Source organism: Sinocyclocheilus grahami, unplaced genomic scaffold (genome assembly GCF_001515645.1).
Source record: "Sinocyclocheilus grahami isolate Dianchi unplaced genomic scaffold, SAMN03320097.WGS_v1.1 scaffold249.1, whole genome shotgun sequence".
Classification (NCBI taxonomy): Eukaryota; Metazoa; Chordata; class Actinopteri; order Cypriniformes; family Cyprinidae; genus Sinocyclocheilus; species Sinocyclocheilus grahami.
This window is the reverse complement of record NW_015505428.1, coordinates 837,686-849,267: the sequence shown is the minus strand read 5'-3', so window position 1 is coordinate 849,267 and position 11,582 is coordinate 837,686. Positions and strand designations below refer to the sequence as shown.

General features: G+C 34.1%; 1 protein-coding gene across 1 annotated transcript in view; it reads left to right on the top strand.

The window, feature by feature from the left end:
• The window catches only part of LOC107598290 (transmembrane protein 131-like), a gene marked incomplete at its 5' end in the record, with an annotated part of 41,600 nt that extends 34,660 nt beyond the window's left edge, over positions 1-6,940 (top strand). Inside the window, 7 exons of the mRNA XM_016289585.1 lie at positions 412-588; positions 1,020-1,089; positions 2,565-2,659; positions 2,744-2,873; positions 2,952-3,028; positions 3,123-3,244; positions 6,523-6,940. Of these exons, the coding sequence (XP_016145071.1) occupies positions 412-588; positions 1,020-1,089; positions 2,565-2,659; positions 2,744-2,873; positions 2,952-3,028; positions 3,123-3,244; positions 6,523-6,795 (944 nt within the window). The remainder of the gene's footprint in view (positions 1-411; positions 589-1,019; positions 1,090-2,564; positions 2,660-2,743; positions 2,874-2,951; positions 3,029-3,122; positions 3,245-6,522) is intronic.
• Positions 6,941-11,582: the final 4,642 nt, after the last annotated feature.

Sequence of the window (11,582 nt, the reverse complement as noted above, 5' to 3'; positions counted from 1 at the left end):
TTATAATAATATTTCACTATTTTTACTGTATCTTTGATCAAATAAATGCAGCCTTTGATCACCGGAATAAATTACATTTTAGCATACATTCACATAGACAACAGCTGTTTTAAGTTATAATAATATTTCACTATTTTTACTGTATCTTTGATCAAATAAATGCAGCCTTTGATCACCGGAATAAATTACATTTTACTATATATATTCACATAGAAAACAGCTATTATAAATTATAATAATATTTCACTATTTTTACTGTATTTTTGATCAAATAAACACAGCCTCGATGAGCATGAGAGACTATCAAAATATTTAAAAATCATAATTATTCCACATGCACATGCACTGACCTGATCTACTTTAACTCTCCACGTGAGTTTTGTTAAACGGTTTCCGTTCACGTAAACACAGGCACGTGTTTGAGCAGACCGAGGCGTAAATGTCCGGAGCGCCGTCTGCAGTGGGAGTCTGGCTCTGATTCCAGCAGCTCATCAGGCAGTGTGAGAGCCAGCCGAGGGTCCTGGGGCAGCTGGAGCAGCGCCAGCAGCGTCGAGGGAGAGAAGGACCCCAACAGACATCCCTGCCGGAGTAAGAGATCACGCGCTCCACTCACAGTTAAGTACTACATTATTATGAATAATACTTTAATCCAAATTTGTTTGTTTGTTTGTTTTTAGGAGGCAACCAGTACCACCCGTATCCAAAAGACCGGGAATGTTACATGAACTATTCCTACAAAACTCAAAGGTAAAAGGAGCCGATTTTCTCAAGTTTGTTGTTTGTTTTTTTTACTTGACTTAGGGTTGGGCGAGTTGGCTAAAAATTAAAATCTCGATTTTTTTTCCCCCCCGAACGTTTGACCGATTCTCTTTTTTTTTTTGTACGTTTTTTTTTACGACTTTTAACTAGTCAACTTGAAAACGTAACTACAACATGATTCAAGTAATTTTTCTTTATTAACCCTCTAGTTAAAGAAAATTCTATTCCAAGTGAAAATTTGTTTGTTTGTTTGTTTTTAGGAGACAACCAGTACCACCCGTATCCAAAAGACCGGGAATGTTACATGAACTATTCCTACAAAACTCAAAGGTAAAAGGAGCCGATTTTCTCAAGTTTGTTGTTTGTTTTTTTTACTTGACTTAGGGCTGGGCGATTGGGCTAAAAATTAAAATCTCGATTTTTTTTATTTTTTTTTTACGTTTTTTAAAAGATTTTTAACTAGTCAACTTGAAAATGTAACTACAACATGATTCAAGTAACTTTTTCTTTATTAACCCTCTAGTTGAAACGGAATTCTAGCACATATTATGTGTTCAGAAATAATACAAGGAAAATACTTAAAAAAATAAAATAAAATCAAGGTAATTCAAAATGACTGAAGATATAACATTAGTAGACTATTATTAACTATGAATGTTCTGTAAAAACAACAGCAGCTTTCAGCAGGTCACCAGGATGCAAACATGAAATATCAGACATACAGTAGTAGTTCTTTACAGGGTTTTTTATTCGATTGCGCTGCTTTTCCCTTGTTTTTTCTACGTAAACATGGACGTGCTTGACTGTTGCGCTCGCGTCTCTTGCATGAAACAGAATTCTAGAAACACAGCGCTCAAGTTAAAAGAAGTTTATAAAGCGGATAGTTTCAGTGCTTGGCTCTGATTGGCTGAGCTGCGTTCGAAGCTGTTGTAAATGACGCTACAAAGTAGTCACGTCGTACCTAACAACGCCCCTTAGCTGAAAGTGTCTAATTCTAACATTTGGTAATATTTCTATTCAAAATCGCGATTCCTAGATTTCTAAAAAAAAAAAAAATTGTGGCAAAGCATTCGAATTACCGTATTGACCCGAATATAAGACGATGTTTTTTTCTTGGAAATACATCTGAAAAAACGCGGTGGTCTTATTTTCAGGGTCTAGACTTTGACATGTCAATAATACACCCACAACAATAGGTGGCGCCAAATACGCATAAAACGAGCGTGCCATGAAATACGTAATGTAATGCGTGTTGTAAAGATCGCGAGAAAAAACTAAAGAGAAAGAAAACTTACAGCTGCATGAGTTGTGACGTTAGCCTGATGCGACCAAACTCTCTTTGTGATTTTAAAACGTAAGACAGTACCCAGATTTGAAGACTACAGTAAGATTTAACTTCTACTGTTAATAAGATTTTGGTAGGCTACTATTAGATGGATAGCCTAAATGTCCTAATTCAGATGGGCTACCGGTTTTTTGTTTTTTTAATGGTATATCAAAAAGTGTATATTTTTTAAATGTGATTGTGGGTACATTTTACCAGTTTTTACCATACTTTCAAAACAAAAATTAAAATAGGAAAAATATGCAATATGAAAATAATTGAAGACAAAATGTGTTTTACTGAGAAAAAACAAGATTTGGTTTTTAAAAAGCCTTTTTCCAAAAGGTACATCTGGAAAAAGGGGGGTCGTCTTATATTCGGGCCAATACAGTAATCGATAAAATCAGAAAATCGCCCAGCCCTAACGCGACTTATGATTTCTGAAAGTGCTTTAATGATCTATAAACGTGTTTGTCCACAGCATGAACAATCTGTATGTCAGGCAACCGTGCCGGAGCCCAGACGTCTGTCCCGCGCCGGCTCTCGATGTAGCCGCAGGTGTGGACAAAAGCACCGGTGAGGGGCATGCTGGGTAGTGACTGTACTTACATGTAATCTGGATGACTCTGATCATGTTTTTGATTTATGCGAATTCCCCAGACACAGTCGGTTCTAATGTGATTGAAGAGACGTGGTCTCCCGCCTCGGTTCCTCTGACCAATGAATTCAGGTATAACATGACCGAATCTGTCCCGTTCGTCCCTCAGAGTCCCTCATTGGGATATGACAGGTATGTCTTTTAATTATTTGCCATTTTATTTTTGACCACACACTATCAAATTAATACCCTTTCGTCATTTTTGTGAAGCTTCCCTTGGAACAACATGAACAGCCAGCGTGCGAGTCCTTATCTCTACAGAGATCAGACCAACTGCATGCCAACAGGTGAGCAGGTTTCCATCGCTGTGAGTGACATCCAGCACTGTAGCATGCAGCTGGTGAAGGATGAGTGACCGTTTTCTTTGTTTGCTCCGTGAAGGTAACGGCAATTACCAAACTGCATTCTCATGCCATGAAAGCCAAACCGTGACCCACAGCCATCAGCCGGTCTGGGGTGAGAACGCCACCCAAAACATCAACTCCACCTGGGACACTAGCAAGGTGAGCTCTACAGCAGCGTTCATTTTTATCCAGCACTTTCTAAAAGTCATAAGTCACAACGCTGGAATTTCAAACTTCCTTGAAAAATACTGATATTTAACCAAGACACAGCAAATGAATAGAGTAACTAATAGATATCACCATACTTGTTGATTGATTACCTTAAGAATTGCAAACATATATATATATATATATACACGTTTTTTTTCTGAAATGTGATGTTTAACCCTTTGGTGGTGTTGATGTGGCGGTCAAAAATAATATAATTTTTAATAAAAAAAAATTTTAATTAAATGAATGTACTATATTTTAGTTTGATAATGTTTTCTATTTAATATTTTTTATTTTTTTAGGGAATTTTATGGTATTTAATAATATTTATGGAAAAGTTATGATCCATTTATTACTTGTTAACCACTTTTTGAGCATAAACTTGAGAGCCAAAACAAAGTTAAAAAGTGAAACAAAAAAAAGTTATAGAAGTCTAAGTTTGTTTTTCTGTAAAGTTGCTTTGCAATGATTTGTATCGTGAAAAGCGCTACACAAATCAACTTTATTCTATTTTTTTTAATATATGAAATATATATTGTCCAATATTTCTCTAAGACTGCAAGAAAATCAAAGCCATAAATTTAAACAAGTTGTGTTCCAAATTTGAAGTTGATATCTTAAAAAATGAGCTTTCAGTAAATTTGGTTTGGGTGCAGTACCAAACGCTTCCACTAGATGAATCCGCTTCCCATTCGTTTCCATCAGTACAAGTGTTACTATTATTTTTAAGACCATTTAACCTTTTCCAGTCATGTCCATGATTTTTATGGTGTGCACATAGCAAGTGCCAAAATCTTTACCAAGTTTCTTATTCTGAAGAAGTAAAAAAAAACAGCACCAGATGGTTAAATATGCAAATTAGGCATGTTTAGGTTTGTTGACAAAAAAAAAATACAAATGTGTAAAATCGTGCAAATGATATATAAACGGATGGTAAAAACGTTCAGAATAAAACATCTAGATATAAGAAAACACAAATAGATGTTTTCTTTACACTAGTTTGAAACAACACTTTATGAAAGCCAAATAGCCCAGTCTTTTTGGGAAAGATGCAACAAGTTTTTCACACCTGGATTTGGGGATCCTCTGCCATTCCTCCTTGCAGATCCTCTCCAGTTCTGTCAGGTTGGATGGTAAACGTTGGTGGCCATTTTTAGGTCTCTCCAGAGATGCTCAGTTGGGTTTAAGTCAGGGCTCTGGCTGGGCCATTCAAGAACAGTCACAGAGTTGTTGTGAAGCCACTCCTTCGTTATTTTAGCTGTGTGCTTAGGGTCATTGTCTTGTTGGAAGGTAAACCTTCGGCCCAGTCTGAGGTCCTGAGCACTCTGGAGAAGGTTTTCATCTATATTTTAGTTTGATAATGTTTTCTATTTAATATTTTTTATTTTTTTAGGGAATTTTATGGTATTTAATAATATTTATGGAAAAGTTATGATCCATTTATTACTTGTTAACCACTTTTTGAGCATAAACTTGAGAGCCAAAACAAAGTTAAAAAGTGAAACAAAAAAAAGTTATAGAAGTCTAAGTTTGTTTTTCTGTAAAGTTGCTTTGCAATGATTTGTATCGTGAAAAGCGCTACACAAATCAACTTTATTCTATTTTTTTTTATATATGAAATATATATTGTCCAATATTTCTCTAAGACTGCAAGAAAATCAAAGCCATAAATTTAAACAAGTTGTGTTCCAAATTTGAAGTTGATATCTTAAAAAATGAGCTTTCAGTAAATTTGGTTTGGGTGCAGTACCAAACGCTTCCACTAGATGAATCCGCTTCCCATTCGTTTCCATCAGTACAAGTGTTACTATTATTTTTAAGACCATTTAACCTTTTCCAGTCATGTCCATGATTTTTATGGTGTGCACATAGCAAGTGCCAAAATCTTTACCAAGTTTCTTATTCTGAAGAAGTAAAAAAAAACAGCACCAGATGGTTAAATATGCAAATTAGGCATGTTTAGGTTTGTTGACAAAAAAAAAATACAAATGTGTAAAATCGTGCAAATGATATATAAACAGATGGTAAAAACATTCAGAATAAAACATCTAGATATAAGAAAACACAAATAGATGTTTTCTTTACACTAGTTTGAAACAACACTTTATGAAAGCCAAATAGCCCAAAATCTCTGAATTGATTAATGCATAAAACAATGTTTTTGCCTGCAGTATCTTGCCTTGATACCATTTTCGATACCACAGAGAAAAACTTCTACAATTAAGGGCTTACTTTTTACACCGTATCTAAATTATTGGACGTGTAACTGTAAGCAAAGTATGTTCTTGTTAACTGAAACTCTGAAGGGGTTATATAATAATAATACTGATGATAACAATAGAATATATTAATATATTATTTCTTAGAAATGTACTACTATTGTATTACAACTGCACTGAAAAATAAAAAAAAATAAATGTGACCCTGGACCACTAAACCAGTGGGTTTGATAAGGGTCAATTTTTTGAAATTGAGATTTATACAATAAATAAGCTTTCCATTGATCTAAGATTTGTTAGGATCGGACAATATTTGGCTGAGATGCAACTATTTGAAAATCTGGAATCTGAGGGTGCAAAAAAAAAATCTAAATATTGAGAAAATCATCTTTAAAGTTGTTCAAATTAAGTTCTTAGCAATGCATATTACTAATCAAACATTAAGTTTTGATATATTGATGTTAGGAAATTTACAAAATATCTTCATGGAACATGATCTTTACTTAATATCCTAATGATTTTTGTCATAAAAGAAAAATGTATAATTTTGACCCATACAATGTATTGTTGGCTATTGCTACAAATATCCCCCAGCGACTTAACACTGCTTTTGTGCTGCAGGATCACATTAAGTATATTAATTATTTTAAAATTACAATACTTGTGACATAATTTCTTCACTTGCAAGAGTTAAAACTTCAAGGTGTTTGTGACGACAGGTTAACGAAATCTTCTTCTTACAAATGTAGTGAAATGCAGAAATCTTCAGTCCACAAACAATGTTGGAAAATATGTTGAACTCGCAGCGCGTGCATTTTACACCAGAATTTTTAATACCCTACAAATTGTTTGCACTTGCATCTTGGTTTAAATACCATTTCTACATTCGTATTCTGAGCTCCTCAGAAACACACGGTGTTTATTTTCCCGCCTGATAAAATGTGGGTTTCTCTTCATTGAGAAGTTAGATGCGTGGAATATTTAAGCAATCTTTTTTTGTTTTTCCAGCCATACTTTTCAGGAACCAGAAGTCTGTCACCCATGTCCAGTCTGTTTGGCTCGATCTGGACTCCTCAAAGCGAGCCTCACCAGAGCCACTTTCACTCGGAGCGGACCGTCGCACCCTTCAGACGCGAACCAGGCGGCGCCTGCCCGAGAAAACCGTACTCCAGCTTCAGTCCCTTTGGAGCACACATGAATTTGGACATTTGGAACTCCTCCTCAAACCGGAGCTCCACGTCTCAGCTCTCCAGCGATTCAGGCTACTGCGGGGAGATGTGAGGAAACCAGAATGTGCTTTTATCTGTAATGGGGAAAAATGTGAATATTCTTCTTTCTTTTATGTTTGTTGTTGTGGTAAGGTTCTGCATTTTGTTGTTTATTTTTCTAGACGTTTTGCAAGTTTGCCCAGTGAAAATAAAAAAAAAAGTTTTGTACTTGATTTTGGGTTGTGGATTACTTGGTTTAATTTGACCGGCTGAATTTCTCAGACAACATTTCCTGCAGATTTGCTTTATGCAACATTAGGAAGATCAGGCCCTTTCTTTCAGAACATGCTTCACAACTCTTGTTTTGTCCAGACTGGACTATTGCAATGCTGTCTTAGCAAGTCTTCCAGACAATTCTATCAAACCTCTACAAATAATCCAGAATGCATCTGCAAGATTAGTCTTTAACAAGCTGAAAAGAGTGCATGTCACACCTCTGTTCATCAATAGCTGCTCGCATCAAATTCAAGGCATTAATGTTTGCCTTCAAAACCAGCACTGGCTCTGCACCGCTTTACATAAATTCACTTCTTCAGAGTTATGTGCCTCTAGAAGCTTGCGTTCTGCAGGTGAACGGCGCATTATAGTTCATCCCAAAGAGGCACTTTCACAGACTTTTACATTAACTGTTCCCTGCTGGTGGACTGATCTGCTCAACTCAATCCCAGTCCTTAACCATCTTCACGAATCTGCTAAAAACACATCTCTTCCATCGTCATTTGACCCTCTAACTCTAGCACTCTCTATTCTATTTCTAAGAAAGAAAAAAATAAAACACTCAACCCTCTAACACTTGCACTCTCTGTTCTATTTCTATTCTTACTACTTGTTTTCTTTAAAAAAAAAAAAGAAAGAGGGAACTTCAAACACTTGCACTCTATTCTATTTCTATTCGTACTAGTTTTCTTTAAAAAAAAAGAAGAGGGAACCTCTAACACTCGCACTCTATTCTATTTCTATTCATACTAGTTTTCTTTTTTTAAAAAAGGGAACCTCTTAACACTTGCACTCTATTCTATTTCTATTCTTACTACTTGTTTTCTTTAAAAAAAAAAAGAAAGAGGGAACTTCAAACACTTGCACTCTATTCTATTTCTATTCGTACTAGTTTTCTTTAAAAAAAAGAAGAGGGAACCTCTAACACTCGCACTCTATTCTATTTCTATTCATACTAGTTTTCTTTTTTAAAAAAAGGGAACCTCTTAACACTTGCACTCTATTCTATTTCTATTCTTACTAGTTTTCTTTTTTTAAAAAGAAGAGGGAACCTCTAACACTTGCACTCTATTCTATTTCTATTCTTACTAGTTTTCTTTTTTTAAAAAGAAGAGGGAACCTCTAACACTTGCACTCTATTCTATTTCTATTCTTACTAGTTTTCTTTTTTTAAAAAGAAGAGGGAACCTCTAACACTTGCACTCTATTCTATTTCTATTCTTACTAGTTTTCTTTTTTTAAAAAGAAGAGGGAACCTCTAACACTTGCACTCTATTCTATTTCTATTCTTACTAGTTTTCTTTTTTTAAAAAGAAGAGGGAACCTCTAACACTTGCACTCTATTCTATTTCTATTCTTACTAGTTTTCTTTTTTTAAAAAGAAGAGGGAACCTCTAACACTTGCACTCTATTCTATTTCTATTCTTACTAGTTTTCTTTAAAAAAAAAAGAAAGAGGGAACCTCTTAACACTTGCACTCTATTCTATTTCTATTCTTACTACTTGTTTTCTAAAAAAAAAAAGAGGGAACCTCTTAACACTTACACTCTATTCTATTTCTATTCTTACTAGTTTTCTTTTTTTTTAAAAGAAGAGGGAACCTCTAACACTTGCACTCTATTCTATTTCTATTCTTACTACTTGTTTTCTTAAAAAAAAAAAGAGGGAACCTCTTAACACTTACACTATTTCTATTCTTACTAGTTTTCTTTTTTTTTTAAAGAAGAGGGAACCTCTAACACTTGCACTCTATTCTATTTCTATTCTTACTAGTTTTCTTTTTTAAAAAGAGGGAACCTCTTAACACTTGCACTCTATTCTATTTCTATTCTATAAATGGTCATTGCTTAAGAATAGTTAGAATCCAGTTTAGAATGTAATAATGCTGGAATATAGTTACTGACCACAGAAGTTCAAATGAATGTGCTTTGAGTTGAAGAATGAGCCATATATAAGAGGCTAATAAATATGCTTAATACCCTGAAAATATGCAAGGTCAAAATTGTGTCTGTCATAATGACATCAAAAGATTTTTTTTCACATCAACATCGAGTTGCAATGATATTACGCAGCGCCTGAAAATAGGCTTATTGGAAGTAATTAATTTATGATGATAAGTAAAAAAAGCAATGATCAAATAAATAGAAAACGCAATTACGATATGGCTAAATAATTCATGATCTGTACAAAGTATTTTAACCAGAAAATATATATATATTTGAAAGTATTTTACATTTGCATAATGCCGATTTTAGAGTCATTAAATTCTTAAAATGTGTTTTTTTTTTAATCATATTAATCCATTATATATACAGTACTTTTCTAAGAATTGGCACTTGATTTTTTATGGTCGTATGGTCTTATTAGTCATAGCTTTATGATTGGATTTCTGTCTTATGCTGGTGGATGTTAATTTTACTGCATTAGTAGTTGCTTGAGGTTTTATTATTTTCCCCTCATGGTTTTGCTGACAGTCAACTTCTTGTCTTAAATCATAAAACTTCCACTGCTTCTGCTTTATTCTTCTGTATTGCAGATTAGCTCGTCTGTCAACCAGCTTCAGCTATTCTCTTCAGATTACTGTTGAAGGACTCCATACATACTTTTATGTTGATTCTGGTTTCGTGAATTCAACTTTTCTCTCTATTTGATTTATTGAGGGTTCTCTGGATTCATTATGTGCTAAGAATACACCACTGCAGAAACAAATGAACACTCTCGCTCGATATTTGGCTTTTATCCGAAATGACTTACAGTGAATTAAATGAAAACAGTTTTGCCATTCCATGTTTTACCTGAAAGCATGCTCTCAGACGAAGGTGTCCAGATTTCTGAAATGAACATTCAGGGACATTTCTGAGTTCAGTGGTCAAAATATCATTTGTGATTATCTACAAATTAAAAAACGGTGGCAATATATTTGTGAATGTTTTTGTTTTTAATTGTTGTGGTTTCCATATATTAATATCATAATTAATAATTACAATAGCGTTTGAGGATCAAACTTACCTTAGTTTATTAATAGGCCTACAATTCACCAAAAATCACACTATGAAAAGTAAATAGTAACTATTGCAAATAGTAAACAGATAAAAATAGGATTATAATAATATTCTGACTTTATAAAAACATATTAAAAATGAAACAATAAGAATGAGAACATATGATGAATAAAACTTAACAAACATTTTCTGACTGTATTGAACATTTTCACAAACTGCGAGTATAAAGTAATTGCAACTTTTCAAATTATTTTATGTGATTTTGGAAATGAATTTTTACTATCTCTAATCAGGCGTATTATTTTGCATTTTAGGCTCGTTTTGACCACAAAGTATGTGCTTTCTGTACAACTGTGCAGTAATATTGTCGTAGCTACATTAACCTCTATATGAAGTATTTTGCCTCCTGTAATGATTTATTTATTTAATACAGTTCCTCAAATGTATGCCTTTCTTCAGAAGATATTGCTTTGAGACGTGTTTTTCCCCCTCAACATTCCTCAAAATATCTTCTTTTGTGTTCTGCAGTCATACAGGTTATGAACGACACGAGGGGGAGAAAATAATTATTATTAATTTATTTTTTAAGTGAACTCTCCCTTTAAGTGCCATGGACAGAGGTGTTTTCACTTTAAGTTGTACAGTAATTTGATATTTAGAGTGATACAAATGAAAGCGCCTTTAAGGGTAAATAGTTCTCCAATGGAACAGCATAACCATGGCAGCTGAAGAGCTTGAACAGAGACCACCATAAAAGTCAGGATGTGGGAAAAGCCAGCATTAACCTTCAGAGAATCAACAGCAGGTGGCATTCTAGTAGAGGAAACCTTTAAAACAACAGGATAAAACCAGTGTTTGGCCTGAGCTATGGTGGTGCGTTGAGCTTTAGTGCTGTAATGTGTGCAAAGGCAAATGAAAATGGTGATATTTTTGTTCTATTCGATTTTTTGCTGTTATCTGGATGATTCACAGGTTCTCTCTTTTGGTTTGTATTGCTATGCTTCATTTGCATCTGTCGCTTTATCTCTCTCACACAACTAAACACTGGGTGTGGTTCAAAAAAAAAGAAAAAGAAAAAAAAGTGGCCTTTGTCAAAAACGAATCATGGTTATATAACTAAACAAGCACTTTATAGCTAAATAATAATAATCATCAACCTTTCCCCCACAAAATGACTGCATCATTGTAATTCAGAATCAGTGGATGGAAATATTCATATACATGTATTTTATTGATTACTTGTAGAGTGCTTCTATAATCACAGAGGACAGGGCTCAGAAAACACATTCAAAATAGAAAATATCAATAAAATGTATAACACGTTGACATTTATGCTCAACTGCCTGACTGGACAAATGCACATTAGGTTTCATTTCAGAGTTACAGTATAGCTTAAAGAGATTTTGCTCCAAATTTGACTAGTTTTTAAAAATATTTTTAGGTTAAACTCCTACAGCTGGAACGAGGACTCCATTGTGTCAGACTTCACCATGTTGCCATGGATGCGTTCTAAAGCATGTTAACCAATCGGTGCTAAATATACACATATGTCAATACATAAACTTTTCTAAAAACAAACAAA